Below are 20,554 nucleotides of genomic sequence, written 5' to 3' on the forward strand. Positions count from 1 at the left end.
TAATCATTTTGTGATGTACGATACAGTGAGACATTGTGTTGTACACTGTAAATATGTACAACTCATTTAAAAATACATAAACAAAATAAGGCCGGGCGCAGTGGCTCATGCCTGTATTCCTAGCACTTTGGGAGGATGAGGCAGGTGGATCACCTGAAGTCAGGAGTTTGATACCAGCCTGGCCAAATGGTGAATGAAACCCCATCTCTACTAAAAATACAAAAAGTAGCTAGGCGTGGTGGTGGTGTATGTCGTCCCAGCTACTCAGGAGGCTGAGGCAGGAGAATCCTTGAACCTGGTAGGTGGAGGTTGCAGTGAGCCGAGATCAGGCCACTGCACTCCAGCCTGGGCGACAGAGCTAGACTCCATCTCAAAAAAATAAATAAAAAATACATAAAATAACCAAATTTTAAATGAACCCTGGATTATTAATATATCATTATCAATTATTTTAATAAGCCCTAAAAGTTCTATAGTTTTTGTATTTCCTAAAGGAACTCGAACACATCGAGTATTACTGAAAGTGTCATGAGGAAAGTTGCAAGTTTATTATTGGAAAATACATGTTTATATATTTCTGTGTCTATACTTACTCTGTCATGTAGAGAAATATACACATATGTCAGGCATGCAGACTTTTTATTCAAGAAATTAATGTGAAAAGCCATTTCCATACTGCACTAGCAAATCATTTTAGGTATTCCTATTGAACGACTGCTTACAAGGAAGATAACAAGCTACCTAGACTTACTTTTAATCTGTAGTAGGCATCAGATGATAAAGATGTTGCGACTCCTTAGATGTGAGGTAGCTGTCTTGCTACAAGCAGTCCTGATTTTGTTTGTATCAGGTTCATGCTCTCCTAGTTGTCTTGTGTTCAGAATATGTGGTTTAGTGGATGCCGTACGAGTGAACATGGATTTGCTTTTTGTTTTAAGTGAAGCCAGACTCAAATAGATGTGATGGGTGCTTTGGAGAGGAGGAAAACAGGCATCAGAGACAGATCACATTCACTCTTGACATTGTCTGATACAAAAACAAGACATTTAGCCTTAATGTCTTAACAATAGCAATGAAAGGCTTCAAGTACAGTAGCTAGTTGGAATATCTTTACTACTGGGCCAATCAAATGTCACAGCGAGGAGTCAGAAAAACATTTGAAACTCTAAGTTTAAAGTGCCTTAAATAAAGGGCAGTCTGTGCCCTAGAGACATTATATTAAGTAGCGATCCCTGAGTTTAAAATTCAACAAGGTTTTAAGAAAAAGAATTATACAATAGCTTAAACATGCGTATATTTGTATGGATTATACATTGTGATAAAAATCTGTAATTGAAGTTTATATTGAGAGATTTGTATACTTTATATTAATGGTTTCAAATTAGTGATATGCTGAAGAGAACAGAAAAATAAATGTAATAGGTACTATTTTCTGAGGTCAAAGATATAAAAATAATTTCATTATTACATGGAGTTTACAATAATGTTTACTTTGGGTCTGTCTCCAAATGATGGCAGAAATTTTAGTCTGGTAAAATGTATATATACTCATGTGATTGTGTGTATGTGAGTGAGTGAGTGTGTGTGTGTGTGTTTGTGTGTGTATGTGTATGTATTTGATTCAGTCTCTTCTGAACCTTGCCTGCTTGATTCCATCTTCCCTCGTTGGTATCTAAGTCCAGGAGAGTTATATGACCCCAAGGTACTGGGGGTTGAGAAAGTGCCTGATTCCAGATCACCCTCTGCCGTGTCCTGATGCAATTTGACATGTAACTCATTGCATCCGGTATTTTGTCACCAGCACCAAGACCTGCTCACCGAGGCCACATAACTCAAGTGATCTCTTATACTGAGGACCATGCAGGGCACCATGTGTGTCTCTCTTGGGCTCAGGAATTGTTAGATGGTCCCTGCACATCCATCTGGACTTCTCCATTGTGTCGATTCTGTCCTCGCCACCTCTACCTGGTAGGAGAGGCTTTCCATAAGGATGGTGACTTCCAAGGAGCCACAGCCACCTGTGCTCTTAGATCTCCCAAGCTCTCTGGGGCTGTTCTGTCCACAATGGTTCTTGCGGGGATATGATCACTGATCACTTCTTGCTGTCCAAATTGTCGCCATCCCTAGACCAGGCAAACCTTATTGAGTGACCAAATATTTCTAATCATAATTTATATTCTATACAAAATAAAAACCTGAAACACCTGACGTCTGGTACTAATACCCCTTCCCACTTCTAAATTCTGCTATAATATAGTGCATAATACAGTATACTATGTATTATGTAATATATACTATATTACTATATTATATAATAAAATCATATTTTTATTGTATGGTAATACAAAATATTACTATATTACTATATTGTATAATATATAGTTTACAGTAATATAAAATATTACTATATTGTATAATAAAATATATAATATGAATAACAAAATATTACTATATTATATAGTAAACAATAGTATACTATACATACTGTGTATAAATACTACACTATAGTATAGTAAATGTACTATACAGTATAAAATACTATAGTCTTTATAAAATGTTTGCTATGTATCATATATAAACTATAGTATATATAAGTTTACTATATAGAAAAAGGTTTACTATATACTTGTTTATACTTTTTTTTTTTTTTTTTTTTTTTTTTTTTTTTTTTTTGAGACGGAGTCTCGCTCTGTCGCCCAGGCTGGAGTGCAGTGGCCGGATCTCAGCTCACTGCAAGCTCCGCCTCCTGGGTTTACGCCATTCTCCTGCCTCAGCCTCCCACGTAGCTGGGACTACAGGCGCCCGCCACCTCGCCCGGCTAGTTTTTTGTATTTTTTTTAGTAGAGACGGGGTTTCACCGTGTTAGCCAGGATGGACTCGATCTCCTGACCTCGTGATCCGCCCGTCTCGGCCTCCCAAAGTGCTGGGATTACAGGCTTGAGCCACCGCGCCCGGCCTACTTTTTTATATACTATATATAATATATATACTTTTTATACACTATATAATATATATAATATATAAAAAAGTTTACTATATGTACTATATATAAAATACATAAAAAGGATTTTCAAAATTATGTACTATATACTATATAATTTTTAAAAAACTTTTTATACCTACAACTAATTTTGGATGAATTCTACAACAGAATTTGGAATAACTTATAGAAAATGAGCTATTTTACTGAAAAACTACTAGTCCAATAACTATAGATATAAGGCTTCTGAATTTACAGAATGCAGTCTATTTCCTGATTACCCAACCTCTGTGTATGCCATTTGGAAATTAATGTCAGTCTGTCACATCCATAGGCAATAAGTTTTTTTTCATTTCAAAATAATTCCTTTTATTTATGGACAGCTGTCCTTTAGTAAAATTTCATACTCCCTTGGAGATTTGGAAAACACATTTTAAAATATTTTAATGTATTACTATATTACTATATTGTATAATGAAATTTTGGGCTATGTCTAGCTCTCTAAAATGAAGATACTTTAGCATGCTTGTATGTTTTAAAAAACACTAAAAAATTACGATAGGCTGTAACACAAATGTCATGTTTTTGTTGAAATATTCAAAGTTTATCAATAACTTTATGTATACTAAGATATTCCCATACTACCCTGGACCGTCAAATCTGAATGAGAGAAGGAAGACTCGCTACTGCAAGACACCTGTGTGGATTGTTGGGATTTACTTCAAAATATTCCATTTTACTTCAAAATATTCCTGCTTCATAATTTACTATTTGTTGAAAATAAGTCAGTTGCTTGTAAGAAGCAGGGGATTCCTCAAAGCGAGGCAGACAGGACTAAAATGTATTGCAAGGGTCCTCATGGAAAGGATCCTCAGAGAAGTACTTGAGTGTCCTCAGGAGCACATGTGTGAGCCACCAAGGAGTGAGTCTTGCCAGCTCCTTAGAAGATTCCTCACTCTCAGCCAGTGTGGAGTAAATGGCCGTTAACATTTAATCACAAATTTAGCTCTTGACAGCTCTTTATGATTAATTGAATCCACTCATCCTTCCACATCCCTGTCAACTAATGTTGGACTCCATTTTTTTGCACACAACTATGAATGAATCCATTTCATTCCAGCTATTTGAAATCAGATCACATGCCTATATTTTACCTACATATGTAAATATTAAATTACCCCAAACCTCCAAACAGTAGTCCTATGACATTGGTTTTAAAAATCCCTTAGTATCTTATTCCTACTTCCTGAACTAATATCATTTGACCACACCCCTTCATAATCACAATTCTTTATAAAACTTAATAATTAAAAGGGACATGAAATTGTATTTAAAGTGTTATCACATTATTTTGTACCTAAACTTACATGAATAGATATGTAAAACTTCAAGATGGGCATTTACTAAATGAAATTATCCTCAATAGTTTTTGTTACACTTACTTTTAGAACTTAATGTTTTGTTATTAAATAGCATTACTTTGGTTACTAGATTATTTTCATCTTAATATGTTCTTGAGTACCTCTCAGTCTCAACCTTTCCAATGTATTTAATTGAGATCATTATAGATTCACATGTAGTTAAAAGTAATTATACAACAGGTGTTGGAGAGGATGTGGAGAAATAGGAACACCTTTACACTGTTGGTGGGATTGTAAACTAGTTCAACCATTATGGAAAACAGTATGGCAATTCCTCAAGGATCTAGAACTAGATGTACCATATGACCCAGCCATCCCACTACTGGGTATACACCCAAAGGATTATAAATCATGCTGCTATAAAGACACATGCACACGTATGTTCATTGCGGCACTATTCACAATAGCAAAGACTTGGAATCAACCCAAATGTCCATCTGTGACAGACTGGATTAAGAAAATGTGGCACATATACACCATGGAATACTATGCAGCCATCAAAAAGGATGAGTTTCCGTCCTTTGTAGGGACATGGATGCAGCTGGAAACCATCATTCTTAGCAAACTATCACAAGAAGAGAAAACCAAACACCGCATGTTCTCACTCATAGGTGGGAACTGAACGCTTGGACTCAGGAAGGGAAACATCACACACTGGGGCCTATCATGGGGAGGGGGGAGGGGAAAGGGATTGCATTGGGAGTTATACATGATATAAATGATGAATTGATGGGTGCTGACGAGTTGATGGGTGCAGCACACCAACATGGCACAAATATACGTATGTAACCTGCACGTTATGCACATGTAAAAAAAATAAAGTATCACTTCAACAGAGTCGTAAGCTACTGCTCTAAGATAAGTTATCTAGGTTCACTACTCTGGGAATGCCAAATTTTAATTTTTAAAAAATTTATTTTATATGTCTTTGAAATAGTGATTTTTTTACTTTTTTAATTAAGGTAATATTTTCACGCACCTCCCCAAAGATACTTTCTGATATATAAACAAATCTGATACATGAAAAGTTCGCCGATAAATTTAGAAATAGTCACTATAAATCTGAATTTCTCTAGGCTTTATTTCTAATTGAAAAATAATAATTGTATGTATTTAGGGGGTGCAATGTGATCTTTTAATATAGGCATACATTGTAGATAATCAAATCAGAGAACTAAAAGTGTATATAAACCCCCAACCTACCTTTCCTATATGAGCAATGGGTTATCTACTAATTTGTAACTTTTTAATTAAGTGATATTTCAGGGTTTTCCCACTATCAAAGGAAGAATTTCTAAATCCATGTTATTTCAAGTAGATTACAACACAAATTATATTTGCATCTTTATCTAGGAAAGCTTACATTAACTAATCCAAGGAAATTTAAATCTATCAGACTATCATACCATATCAAACTTACGTTACAGGAGAAAATGTTTATGTATGTGTATAGATAATGGCTTCTCAACTTGAAAAAAAGTCTCCAGATGACAGTCTTTGAACTAAATGATGAATTAACACAACGCTTTTTAAATTCAACGTTTGTCATCTTTTTTAATCCCAGAGATAATGTAAAATTTCTCAAATAAGTTTAAGTAACTAACTTCAGTTTCACAAATGGGTGTCAAAAGCATGCCAAAATAATATCATATTTGTAAAAGACTGTTTTTCAGGATGTATAGTCTCTGCTCTTATAATGTATCCTATAATCTTATTTTAATAAAAATACCCTGAGGGCCCCCCTCCCCCCCAAAAAAAGTTTCTGTGTACTGTATACCAGTTTCTCCAATGGAAGCCACTTGCAAAACTGTGGTACAATAATTACACTACCAGAATATTGATGTATTATGGTGAAGATAGGGACTGTTTCCAGTCATGAGCATTTCTAGGGCCAACTGCAAGGTAGAGCAATTGTTAGATCAGATGGCAGTTGCATGTTTCGTTTTGAAAGGAAATGTCAAACTTCTCCAGAAGTTTTCTGTTTTCTACAGAAAATGGCTGTACCATTTTATATTTCCACCAGCAATACAAGAGCAATCAGTTTTCTCCACATTCAAGCCAGCATGTGATGTTGTCATTATTTATTTTTATTTCAGCCATTCTGAACTTCTCCATTGTGTTGATTCTGTCTTCACCACCTCTACCTGGTAGGAGAGGCTTTCCATAAGGATGGTGACCTCCCAGGATGGTATTTCTCTGTGGTCTTAATTTGCATTCCTCTAATGTCTATTGATGTAGAGTAAAATATTCATGTGCTTATTTGCCATCTGGATGTCCTTTAGGTCACATGACTGTATTTTCTAAATAGATTGTCTTTTGCTGTTGAGTCTTGAGGTTAATTGTATATTCTAGATACTTGTCTTTTGTCAGATATTTGGCTTGCAAATGTGTTCTCCCAGTCTGTAGCATACACTTTTATCCTCTTAATAGGGTCTTTTGCAGAGCAAAGTTTTTAATTTTTATGAAATCCAATTTATTAACTTTTCTTTTTCTGGATTGTAATTTTGGTGTCAAGTGTAGAAACTCTGTCTAGCCCTAGATTCAGAAGAATTTCCCTATTTTTTTTTACTAAGAGCCTAATTGCTTTACATTTTACATTTATATTTGTAATCCAATTGTTTAATCATAATTTGTTGATTTATTCTATGCAATTCTTTTGAATCTGTTGAAAACAAGTTGGAGATACTTGTTTAGGTTTATTTCTGGGTTCTTTGTTCTGACCCATTGAGCTATGGGTTTATTTCTTTGCCAATCTGCCAATACCAAATAGTCTTAATTGTTGTAGATGTAAAATAAGTCTTGAAATCAGGTAAACTATTTTTCCTACTTTATTCTTCTCTCACAAAATTGTTCAAGCTATTCTTTTTTTTTTTTTTTTTTTTGCCTTCTCATACACATTTTTAAAAATATCTTGCTATAACTTCAAAAATTCTTGCTGGGATTTTGATATAAATTGTGTAAAACCTGTATATCAATTTGGAAATAACCTATATCTTTACATTGAGTCTTCCAATCTATTAACATGGTATACCTCTCCATTTATTTAGCATTTCTTTGATTTTTTTCTTAGTGTCGTGTATTTTTCTGTATACACTGTTGGGCATATCTTACTGTATTTATACAGAAACTTTTCCTTTTTTGAGCTATTGTGATTGATGTATTTCACATTTTGATGTTAATGTGTTTATTGCTAGTATGCAGAAATACTATAGATTTTTGTATGTTCATTCTGTGCCCTGCACATGTGATGATATCAAGTATTAGCTTTACAAGTTTTCTTGTAGATTCTTTGGCATTTTCTATAAAGGTCATCATGCTATCTTCAAATAGTGGTAAATTTATTCATTCCTTTCTGACCCATATGCATTTATTTTCTTTTCTTGTATTATCATATTTGTAGGATATTCCAGCACAATATTGAATACAACTGTTCAAAGCAGATATTTCTTGACTTGTTCCCAGTCTTACGCAGAAGCATGCAGTCTTTCACCACTAAGTAAAATGTTATCTTTAAGCTTTTTTTTTTTTTTTTTTTTGTAGCGATATTCTTTGTCAACTTGGAGAAGATTCCCTCCAATCATACTTTACTGTAGAACTTTTCTCAGGATTCAGTGATTATTATTGTCAATTTTTTTTTCTGCAAGGATTACTATGATCTTGTGATTTTTCTTTGTTAGCCCATTAATATTGCAGATTATATTGATTAATTTTCAAAGATTGGACCTTTCTTATATTCTTCTAATAAGCACCATTTGATCATGGTGTATAATTCTTATCTTGACTGCTTCTGTTTTCTCTTATTTGGTTAAGGATTTTTGCATCTATATGTATGAGAGATACTGTTTTATTTTTCTTTTATCTGTGTTTACCTGATTTTGATATCAGAGTGTCTTAGTCTACTTAGGCCGCCATAACAAAATACTATAAGTTACGGGGACTAAGAAATACAGTTTTACTTCTTCACACTTTTGGAGACTGAAAGTCTGAGATCAGTGTCCAGAATAGTCAGTTCCTGGTGAGGGCTCTCTTCCTAACTTGTAGACAGCAGCCTTCCTGCTCCATGCTCACATGGTCTTTTATCAGTATGTATCCAGGGAGAAAGGTATTCTCTTTTCCTATTTTTAACGAACACTAATCCTGTGGGATCAGAGTCCTAATTCTTCAACATCGTTTAACTGTAATTACCTCTGTAAAGCCCTGTTTCCAAATACAGTTATGTTGGAGGTTAGGGCTTCGATGTATGAATTGGTGGGAGGAGCATAATTCAGCCCATAAGGGAAAGGATAGTGTCAATGACACAAAATTACTAGAAAAGCATTCCATCCACTTATACTTTCTGGAGGAGACTGTACAATTAGTGTTAATTCTTTAAAGTGTGTACAAATGGTGTTGATTATTTAAAGGTAGAATTCCCCAGTAGCAACATTTGGAACTGTATATTTATTTGGGGTAAGTTTTAATAGCTATATGGTAATTCACATTATGTATTTTTTCATTGGTTAGTTGTAATAGTTTTTTTTTTGTTAGTGACCCATATTTTCTTAGTTGCCAATTTTACATATCTAGTTTCTGTAGTAACTTTTTTATTTTTTCGACGTCTTCTGAGTTCATAGTAATATTTGATGTTTAATGACTAACAATGACTACTTGTGCCTTTTGAAACTCCCAATTATTTAGTCAGTCTTTGTCAATTTTAATGATTTTTTTCCAAAGTATTGGCTCTTTTTTCATTATTTGTTCTTTTTTTCTTTCAATTTTATTGATTTCTGTACTTTTCTTATTTATTTATTTTGCTTTCTGTTTCCTTTAGTTTGATTTTTTTTTTTTTTTTTTTTTTTTTTCCTTTTACAGTTCTTTCAATGAGAATTTGGATTAGGGATTTGGGAGTTTTTCTCTTTTCTAAGTTCTGTTTTTAGTGCTACTAATTACCTTCTCGGCACTACTTAGCTGAGTCTTACAAAGTTTAATATGTTGTATTTTATATTTTCATTCAGTTTATATTTTTATTTTCCTTGAGACTTCCTCTTTGATCCATGGATTATTTAGAAGTGTACTGTTTATTTTCCAAGTAATTATATATTTTTCTGTCATTTTTATCTTATTGATTTCTAATTTGATTCCACTGTGTGATCAGAGAATAGATGCTATATGATTTTGGTTATTTTAAATGTATTGAGGTTTGTTTTTACGGCCTCAAATATGGTTTATCTTGGTATATGTTCTATGGGCACTTAAAATACATGCATACTCTGTTATTGTTGGATAAAGTGTTCTATAAATATTGATTAAATACTGTTGTGTAGGGTTGATGAGTTCTGTATTCTTGCTGGTCTTCAGTCACAGAGTCACAGGAGAATTTAAACTCACTGTTTTGTTTTGTTTCTTTCTTAAAGCAATGTTTGCTTCACTGACTTGTCTTCTGTATTGTGTTCAATAATATATAAACCAGAAAGCAGTGTCTGCTGGTATGACAGTGGTTTCTTTTTCTGTTCATCAGTCATTTGCTTCATGTGAACGGACTATCTGGAAGTGGTTAGGATTGGCATCCAATGGGAAAAAATAAAAAGAACAAATGAGTGTCTTTAAGGGGATTGAATAAAAAAAAAAAAAAAAAAGCAGACAGTGGATACTGCAGTTTACAAAAATGAATACAGTTTGAGAGTTGGTGAAGATCCCTGTGAACTGTACCAGATAGGAAAGATGATAAACCAAAAGACAGGGAGGGAGGAAGGCTCCTAGGAGGGTGAAAAAGGACAGACCAGCCTCCACAGCACAGGCGTTTGTGGATTTTACGACGTAAAAAAATAAGGTACTTACCAGAATGTGGGTATTTTTGGCGTTCTAACCTTGGGAGTCCCATTGTGGATCACAGAGCTGTGTCAAGATTGATTTGCCCTCTGGACAGCTGCACTGGGCCTTTGCCATCCGGATCATCTCACTCACTTTCCCTAAGAGCACTGCTTGGAATCCAGCTGAAACAGAGATTGTTTCATGACCACACATGCACATACTTCAAGTGAATATACCACTGTTAAGGTTATTCAGTGACTTCATCAAATAAGCTTTTTTGATAAATTCATGCTTTTAACTGTCTTCGTGTCTTTGTTTGTTTTTTAATTTAGATTATCGGGATTTCAGCTGCCCTCGTCTATAGTGAGTACAGGATCTATCCTCACTCTGTGGTTCACGACAGACTTCGCTGTGAGTGCCCAAGGTTTTAAAGCATTATATGAAGGTAGGAGATCGATTGAGTTTTGCACATGCATTCACTATCCAAATGATCTAACACATGCCACTCGGGATTAACAGTGAAAAATTACGCTATTGTCACAGGTCGTTTCATGGTGTAGACATTTGGCTTCGGTGTAATACATTGGCATTGGATAACACTGTTATAATCGCCAAACTTTCCAGCCTAAAACATGTTCAGAATTTTTTTCTTATCACTAGAACTTTTCTTGTTTGGGTTTTCTTTTTATTAACTTGTGGTGAATACGTTTTGAGAAGTCTGAATAGCCCTCTTATGCAGCAAAGAGTTCATTTTTAATGCAGAAGAGCTTTATTAAATTTTTGGTTGGACAATTATACTGATAGTGCTTGAGTAAAGGAAATTTCATTAAATGAGCTTTTGTTGTCAAAGCTGAAATTTTTAATAGAGAGAATTTGCTTTTACTGTTGTTTGATCATGCAAGGCATAGAGATTTTATTTGTTTTCATGTCTTCGGATTTGGTGCCGAGATGCCTTTGGGGTATGGCTATCATTATTAAAATAGCTTTTGGCAGAATTTTTTTTAAAAGGCAAAGATAGAACTTTGGAAAAGGAAATTACCACTTCAAGTATTAGGTTTTAAGAGATTGAACTGGTTAATACTTTAAAGGCTGACTTGTGTCTACTTTAGTACTGTTTTGCATGGAAATTTAAATTGTCTTTTACGTATAATGCAAGAGCTATTGTCGGTAACACAAACTCTGGAGTCTGCAAACTTAAAAAGCAATCTGTGGGTAGAGGTATAAACCAATTCCTATTTGCAACACACACTGTTTACTTTGGATGTCGTTCTCTGCTAAGTCACAAATTACATATTCTTATTGGAAATACTCTGCCTTTAGGGAACAATCATATTTTGTGGAAAGTTAAAATCTACATGTGGTTTGTGCAAGTAAGTTTGGCTGTGGTGAAATTATCAGAAAATGGTGGAAGGTTCTCTTTGTAGAGACATAGGAATAGACCGACTCATCCTCTCACTTAAAGTTACATGTGGAATAATGCTGAGAATGGTGGGAGATTCTGCCTCTAACGTCGTTCAGGCCACTGCATTTGTGCATAAGCCAGCATCAGTGGCTGGAAAGGGTCTAGAACCTTTAAGTACATTACTATCAAGGAATAAGTTAATCGTTGGAAAGCAATAGGCTACTTTAAGATCAATGGATGTTATTAGCTTTCAGCCTTGATTATATCAATGTACCACTGCATATAAACCCTAAATTCACATAATTTCATTTTTTGCAGAATATTAAAAAAGCATCTCTAAAGCAATCCATACCTGCTCTATGCCAAGCATATTTTATCCAGTTAATGTACAATATTTGTTTAAAAAATAGATAATGCTTCCACATTTTAGAAAACTTGGCAATTTTTCTCCGCTCCTGATAAAGTTGATAGTTGAAAACGAAGTCTTGCTAGTTTCTCAAAATTAATGTTGTGAAAACTCCGTCGCTGTTGAGAAATTACCACATGAATAGTTCTATCAAATATTTCTGGGTATTGTTGGCTTAACTGGTGGTCATGATGGTATAATAAAGAAGATAGGGCAAGATCGTCTATGTTGGAAAAATATTTGTGTTACTCCAAAAGAACACCTGGAAAACTTTCTAGAAAATGGAGTAGGGTCATAAGTTACCTGTATTTATTTTTTAATGTGGCTATGTAGAAAATGTTTTTGTGATATTTCAATTTGAAATGGTGATATTATAGTCTGATGTTTACAAGTAAAGCTAAACCTATGTTTTAAAAGAAAAAAAAACCTGTTAAAAAGGTGCTTTGTTGGCTAAACCGAAATTGTATCCAGTATTTAGTATCTGTGTGTTTAAAACTATTTATCAGTTAGCTTCAAGGTCTCCTGCAAAAATGAGTGTGTATTATTAGGAGAAAAATTATCAATTATAGTCTGAAGTAGAAGAGTAAAGATCAGATGATCTAGAGGAGAGCTTTTATAGCAATTTTTATTGCAAGTACCAAATACTTTACCCATAAACTTTAGACAACTGTAACTTACCAAGGCAATGTCATGGGAAAAAGTGAGAATTTATTAAAAGTGCATGGAATAAGCAAATACACCTATTCATACATGTATATAAGCAGAATCAATGATAATGATTAGAAAAATATCTCAAGTTGCTTTAGAATCACAAAATTCTCTTTCTGATATCTGAGATTTCCTCCTTTCTCATTAGTTCTCATTAGTACTTACTTTGAAGAGACTGCCCAAGGATTCTGTTATTTGACCCATCAAGTAATTTGTATGAGTCAAATAATAGAATAAAATACTGATATATAAACCAAGACCTATAAAGGCAACTGGATTTAGATGTAAAATGAGCTTTCATATTATAATAAATTCATTTTTTAATTTAAAACATGGAATTTTGGTAGTATTACCTGACTGCTGCATAAATTTTTAATTGAAATTTATTGTCTTGAAAGGAGAAAAATCTTCTGAACATGTAAGATCTATGTAAACATGATCACCTTGGGAGCAAACATAATCCGGACAACGAACTCAAGTGTATTCTGGCAGCACTTTGGAATAGGCGTTATTTACATAAATTATTATTCATACATGGAACTATTAAGCTACACAATGAGAATAGAAACAATAAATTAAAATATTGTAATTAATGTATTCAGTCATTGAATTTAACTCTGGAAATCCAGTGGGAACACTGACAAATTTTATACTAACATTGACTATTTAGAATATTTGACTTTCTGAATATAGACCTAAGCAAGTCTTAGTAATTGAGTGTATATATTAAAATTAACACATTTTAACTGCTAAATATAGAATAAAATTGAAGTTACTAACTTAATTCAGTGTTTTAAGATTTTACTTGCTAGTTCTACACTTGGACATTAGTCTTCATTGTGAACCAATAACGTTGCATAGCTGTCTTTGATAAATTTATAACAGAAAATATTAGGATTATATATAATTTAGAATAAAATTACTATTAAAATTCCTATATGTGCCCAATTTTGAAGTACTATGTCTATAAATTTTATTTGTGTATTGTTTCTTCTTTTATCAATATCTCAAGTATTAAAAAAACATTATTTTGTCATCAAGCTTACCTATGTTTTAAGAAAAACATCTAGGAAGAAAATTGACATGAGACAAAGGCTGACAAATATTAGACTTGAGGACATTGAAGAAAATATATGGACTGGGTGATACACAGTCATCTAAAAATTGTTCCCCGAAAAGCCTCTCTCTCTGATGTACTTTTTCTGTCTTTAGGTTTTAAAAAAGAATTGATCTATTTAACAATGGTTTTTCTTATTAGTAAAAATGTAAGCTAAATGTTGGAAACATGAGAATCTATTATCAAAACTCTTAGACTAAAAATGTTCATTATTTTGGTTCTAAGGACTAAATATTATCAATGTTAATGCACAGCTTTATTTTTAATGAATATAATTTCAAATGTTTTGGAAACTAGGACTAAATATTATCCATTTTAATGCACATCTTTATTTTTAATGAATATAATTTCAAATGTTTTGGAAACTATTTGGGAAATTTTTTGTACATGGACTTCAATAATTTAAATATTGGTTATATTTTTAAAATCTAGTTTGTATGAATTATATGCAATAATTTAGATTGACTTTTTAGTTCATTTTGTAAGTAAAATAAGGTTTTTATGAAGTTAATTGTATTCTTTATGCCCCACTAGCTTTTGGAAAATATAATTTTTGTATGTAATACAACCTTTTTTTCGGATAGAAAGCACCAACTCTGAATCGAAATAGTGACTCCAATATTTATTAACCAGAATCACTACTTGCTTTGTATAGAACTTTTCTCCATAGCATAAGGCAATTCTATAGATTGGACACAGTTTTTCATAACAATTGGCAAAGATTTTATTCATGGTATGGCAGTTTTTGAAATAAATCTGAATGAAATTAGAATGCATTTTGATACAGATGTTTGTAATAATCAAATTGACAAGGCAGAAGAAAGGTTAAATTGGATTATTGATTAAAGCAAAGCTGATAAGAATGTTAGGAATCTATTAAGATTCCTTTAAATATCATAACTGACATGGTAGTTAAAAAGAGAATTCTTAAATGCAAACACAAGTATCACATGTTTACTTTAACATACTAATTTTACGTATTCAACATTTGCCTCAGCTTCCCTAGGGACCATCTGTAAATAAATTGGTTTTAATTTAAGTTTTAAGTTTTAGGGTACATGTGCACAACATGCAGGTTTGTTACATATGTATACATGTGCCATGTTGGTGTGCTGCATCCATTAACTCATCATTTACGTTAAGTATATCTCCTAATGCTATCCCTTTCCCCTACCCCCTCCCCACAATAGGACCTGGTGTGTGATGCTCCCCTTCCTGTGTCCAAGCAATCTCATTGTTCATTTCCCACCTATGAGTGAGAACATGCGGTATTTGGTTGTCTGTTCTTGTGATAGTTTGCTGAGAATGATGGTTTCCGGCTGAATCCATGTCCCTACAAAGGACACGAACTTATCCTTTTTTATGGCTGCATAGTATTCCATGGTGTATATGTGCCACATTTTCTTCATCTAGTCTGTCACTGATGGACATTTGGGTTGATTCCAAGTCTTTGCTATTGTGAATAGTGCCGCAGTAAACATACGTGTGCATGTATCTTTATAGCAGCATGGCTTACAATCCTTTGGGTATATATCCAGTAGTGGGATGGCTGGGTCAAATGATATTTTTAGTTCTAGATCCTTGAGGAATTGCCACACTGTTTTCTACAATGGTTGAACTAGTTTACAGTCCCACCAACAGTGTAAAAGTGTTCCTATTTCTCCACATCCTCTCCAGCATGTGGTGTTTCCTGATTTTTTTAATGATTGCCATTCTAACTGGTGTGAGATGGTATCTCATTGTGGTTTTGATTTGCATTTCTCTGATGGCGAGTGATGATGAGCATTTTTTCATGTGTCTGGTGGCTGTATGCATGTCTTCTTTTGAGAAGTGTCTGTTCATATCCTTTGCCCACTTTTTGATGGGGTTGTTTCTTTCTTGTAAATTTGATTGAGTTCTTTCTAGGTTCTGGATATTAGGTTTTAAATTTTATGCATAAAATCTCTAAGAATCTGAAAGTATCTTACATTTTAATGACTAAAACTGGGGGTATAGTGAGAGATTTCAGTATTACTAAATAGCAAAATTTTGCTTATGGCAGAAATTATTTTTCATATAAATAAAATTGCTTATTGGTTGGAGTGGGAAAAGCATTTGCCCATGGATGTGGTCTAAAGAACTCAGTGAAATCTAAAGGAATTGTATTCTTTTATGTTTGTTTTTGTCTTAAAATTATTCATTCTATCAATTATAACATTGTGTTCTCTTTAAAGTGTATGTGTGAATAGATGGAAAGGTAGATAGGTAGATGGATAGATTATGAAGAAAATGGATAGTAATATAAGTAGATGGTAAATAGATGGATATATAGGTGACGGATGAATTAAAAATGAACGGATGTGTAAGCTAGATATATGATAGATAGATAATGGATAGATTAAGAATGGATGGATGGTTAGGTGGACAGATTGGTTGGTAGGTAGGTAGGGAGGTGAATAGATAGACAGATATGCCCAGGATGGTGTAAAGCTCATACATGCTTTTTCTTATTAAATCTTCACAGAAATTGTCTAAGTGAAATAAGGTGACCTATTATTATCAGGTAGAGAAAGTGAAGTAGTTAACTACAGTATTTTAGTTTCTCAAGATCCCATGGCTGCTAGGGAATGAAAGCAGAAATTATCCACATGTCTATATATCTACAGAAGTTGCAATCTTTATACAATAACTGTTTCCTCTTGTATATATTACATTTATTTATGTATACACACACACAAATTCACACTCAAAATGCACACATATGTATACATATGTGCTCATACACATGGCTGTCCATACTTACACATGCACACATATAAGTGGATACACAGATTTGCTCATTCATTTCTTCTTTCATTTATTTACTCAGCATTCACAGGGCCTCTAACAGAGACAATACTGAGTTAAGTTACAGGAATACAAAGATGAAATGAATAGTGCTTATTCTCAGTGACTAATGAAGGAGAATGAAACAATCGAAGAGAACATTGGTGTAATTGGTGTGACTCAGTAGTCATTCTGGCTTTATAAAACAGAGCAAAAGAGCAAGGGAAAGACTAGGTCTACATGGGCTATGTAGAGACCATCACAGAGTGGACGCTCGGTTCATGAGCTGAAGAGCGTGTTTTTAAGGCATATGTGCTATATGTCTACTTTGTGTAAGACCCTGAGTACAAGTTCTCAAGGAAGACAGACAATAGAAAGATCTTTCGGAGTGAGGAGGAACACCTGCAGAAGTATGGAGAAAAACAGATGACTGTGTTTGAGAACGCTCAGCAATGTGGTTTATAGGAAGAGGGGACACAGAAGTGAGGCAGAGTTGATGGAGGCTGAGTTTAGTGGGGAGCAGAGGCAGATGATCCTGAGCCTGGGTTCTCTGGAGTTCAGAGAGCCTGGAGCTGGGCCCTATCTCAAGGTTAGAAAGTTGAGTTTACATTGTTTCATCCTTGCAATAGAAAACTTACTCTGTGAGATCCTTTACAAAAAAGCTGAATTACTTTCACTGGACTGTGAAATGAAGGGATAGCATTTTTGTTTGCATATGCTTCTATGTGACAATTTATCACCTCTTGGCTTTTAAGTGATGGTTGTAATATCCCAAAATACATACAGGGAGAAGACGGAACATGGAGTAAATGAATTCTGAATTCCCACAGCACTTGATGGAAGCCAATAGATGGCACCTCATATGCCTACTCTATGGCCATTACTGTTTGTACTGTTGAGGGCAATACTTAACTCTAAGGAAAATTTGAATCCTTGACACTTGGCACATGATAAATACTCAAAAGTATTTTTTGATAAAAATCTACACTCAACCCCAACGTAATTTTTTCTAGTAGTTCATATTCCTCCAAAATCTGAAAGGAAAACTGCCAGTAAGCATTGCAATTGAAAACTTGGAATTTGATTTTCTCTCTAGTGAACACACCCACTCATGTAAAAGTTTCTAAAAAAAAAAAAATCACTGAACTGATTTAAAGATCAAGAGATTATACGGTCTACAGTATGGATCATAGTTTGACTTACAAACCATGCATAACCAGATCCTCTTATAAATTTTGCTCAGTACAGGACATGAAATTTAATCCTCACAAACAGAAAATGAGTGATCAGTATTTCTTAATCCGTTGAACATTTATGAAAGAAAATGGCCTACACTTTTATATAGTCCTTGAATTTTCACCAGAGAAAAGTGAATCTTGGCTGCTAGATGGCCCTTTTCTTCAGCTTTCAGGAAGTGATTAAGGATGGGCGGGGCTTCCTGTTACCGGAGTGTCCTTCTGTTGGCTGAATATATGTGGCATATCCCTCTGACACATCCCTCAAGCAGAATTTTCTTTCTTTAACACCTATGGATCTGGATTGAGAAAGAGCAGCTAGATTATTACCCTTCAAGCTCAAAGCTTTATTTAGAATGTCAGCACTGATTTATTTCTCTCTTGAAGTGATTACGCAAACTCCACCTGAATTAAAGCGTGGAGCATGCATGATGCACCTGGCAGGATAGAAATGTTTCATTTTCAAAAAGGTGCTAGCACAGGAACAGCAGCTGGCTCTCCAATAGCCCACACTGTAACATTGTTTTAGATTTATAACAATCCTAGCGCTTGAAACAAATGCAAAATTTCAGTAATTACTTTCCTCTGGGCTAATTAGGTAACTTAGACTAGTAAACCCAGGTATCCTTTCTGTAAACACCCTCCTTCCTCATTTTATAACAGGTAGAACTAGGGTCCTCACCTTAGCTATCTCTAGGTTTATTTGCCGGAATCTACTGAAATCTTTCCTTTGTCCTCCATTTGCAGGAGTTTTGAACACTAGCTATATTAGAACCGCTAATCAATGTTAAATGACATTTGAAAATATTCACTGGGTAAGTTCCAGGGATCTGTGGTACACCATTGCATGTATAGTCAACAATACTGTCTTGTACAATTGAATATTTGTTATAAGGGTAGATCTCATAATAAGTGTTCTTGCTATGATAAAATAATTTTTAAAAGAAAAAAATTAGTGCTGTGAGTACATGAACACTAACATCTTCTAAAAGTAGGGATATATCAGAGATATAATTGCCTTCTGAAAGTACAACTTTAAGACAGTCAAATCATGAGATGCTGAACTGCCCTAAAGAAACAAATTTAGCTAATCTAGCAAGGCTTACATGCTACCTGTAACTTCTAAAGTGTCTGATAAAAGAATGAATGATAGAATTGGTTTGGGCAGCCCCATGAACCTAGTAAAAGCACAGAGCCTGAGGAGAAGCTGTGTCATTTAGGATCAGCCTCAAGGAAAGGAAACCTTAACCAGCTCACAGTCGCACCCTGATGGTTGCAGTCAACTGAGCAACCCTCCCTGGGATGGTTGTGAATGTAGGCTGTTAACTAATTATTCTGGTCCACTGTGAGGCTATCCATATTCTGTATACCTAACTTACTTAATTTGCGGGTCATGAAATATCTCTTTCCATGAAGCTGTGAAATTATAGGCACAATTTTGTAAGTGTGTTTTTCTGGAAAGAACATTGTATAGATTTCAAGTTGTTACAAATCTCATAACTATTGAAAAGATAAAAATGGCTTCTGTCCATTGATGATATAAACTCTGTTAACCTGAGGTATCAACCTGTCTTTTATCTGATTGTTGTCAGTTATCTTATGTTTTGCTTTTTCTTGTTCTGAATTCCTTGTTCAGGCAGGCATCCTTCCATTACAATTTGGCTTCACATATAGGCCTAGGGTGACTTAAATGAAAACAACAAAACTGTCATATCAGTATAGGTATCAATGTCAATGGTCTAATTCCTATGAACTGTAATTTATTAATTTTTCACTTTGTCTTTATATGTTGGTTATGTGAACTTAACGTACATTTAACCCTGGAAATAAATCTTTGCATCACAAAATCTTGTTTCTGATTCAGTTGGAATAGACCATTGCAAATTTATTAAGACAAATTACACTTGTGAGGCTGTGTTAGTCCATTCTTGTATTAATACAAAGAAATACCTGAGACTGGGTAATTTACAAAGAAAATAGGTGTAATTGGCTCACGATTCTGCAGGCTGGACAGGAAACATGGCACTGGCATCTGCATGGCTTCTGGTGAGGCCTCAGAAAGCTTCCAATCATAGTGGAAGGCAAAGGAAGAGCCAGTGTGACACATGGCAAAAGCAGAAGCAAGAGAAAGAGTAAGAGGTGCCACACACTTTTCAGTTCACTTTTGGTGAATCTTTTTCACTGTGTCCAGGAGAGCACCAAGGGGATGGTGCTAAACTGTTCATGAGAAATCCACCCCCAACCCATGATCTACTCACCTCCTACCAGGCCCTACTTCCAATATTGGGGATTACAATTTAACGTGAGGTTTGCATGTTGACCAATATCCAAACTGTATCAGAGGCACATTGAGATATTTAGCTAATCCTTTGCCCTGGCTACACACACACACACACACACACACACACACACACCCCTCCCTAGCTATGTTGCTGTGTACTTTCCATCAGGTATCATGATAAGTTCTAGTACTATTAAAAGTAATTCCTTTTAGTCCCGTATGTATTGACTTCAGGAGATGTGCACGGTACATTAAAGTGAAAAAAAATGCAACATAATTCCATTTTGGTAAAAATATAAATAAAAGTACTTGCATAGGTATGTGAATGTATATGCAACATGATTCCATTTCGATAAAAATATAAAAGTACTTGCATAGGTGTGTGAATGTCTACATATATGTACAAATA

The 20,554-nt window shown here is 34.3% G+C and overlaps 1 protein-coding gene across 1 annotated transcript in view; it reads left to right on the forward strand.

The window, feature by feature from the left end:
- CSMD1 (CUB and Sushi multiple domains 1) overlaps positions 1–20,554 on the forward strand; it is a 2,074,981-nt gene that overhangs the window by 575,986 nt on the left and 1,478,441 nt on the right. Inside the window, exon 3 of the mRNA XM_033177634.1 lies at positions 10,524–10,636. Within this exon, the coding sequence (XP_033033525.1) occupies positions 10,524–10,636 (113 nt within the window). The remainder of the gene's footprint in view (positions 1–10,523; positions 10,637–20,554) is intronic.

This window comes from Trachypithecus francoisi, unplaced genomic scaffold, assembly GCF_009764315.1.
Source record: "Trachypithecus francoisi isolate TF-2019V2 unplaced genomic scaffold, Tfra_2.0 Contig01558, whole genome shotgun sequence".
Taxonomy (NCBI): domain Eukaryota; kingdom Metazoa; phylum Chordata; class Mammalia; order Primates; family Cercopithecidae; genus Trachypithecus; species Trachypithecus francoisi.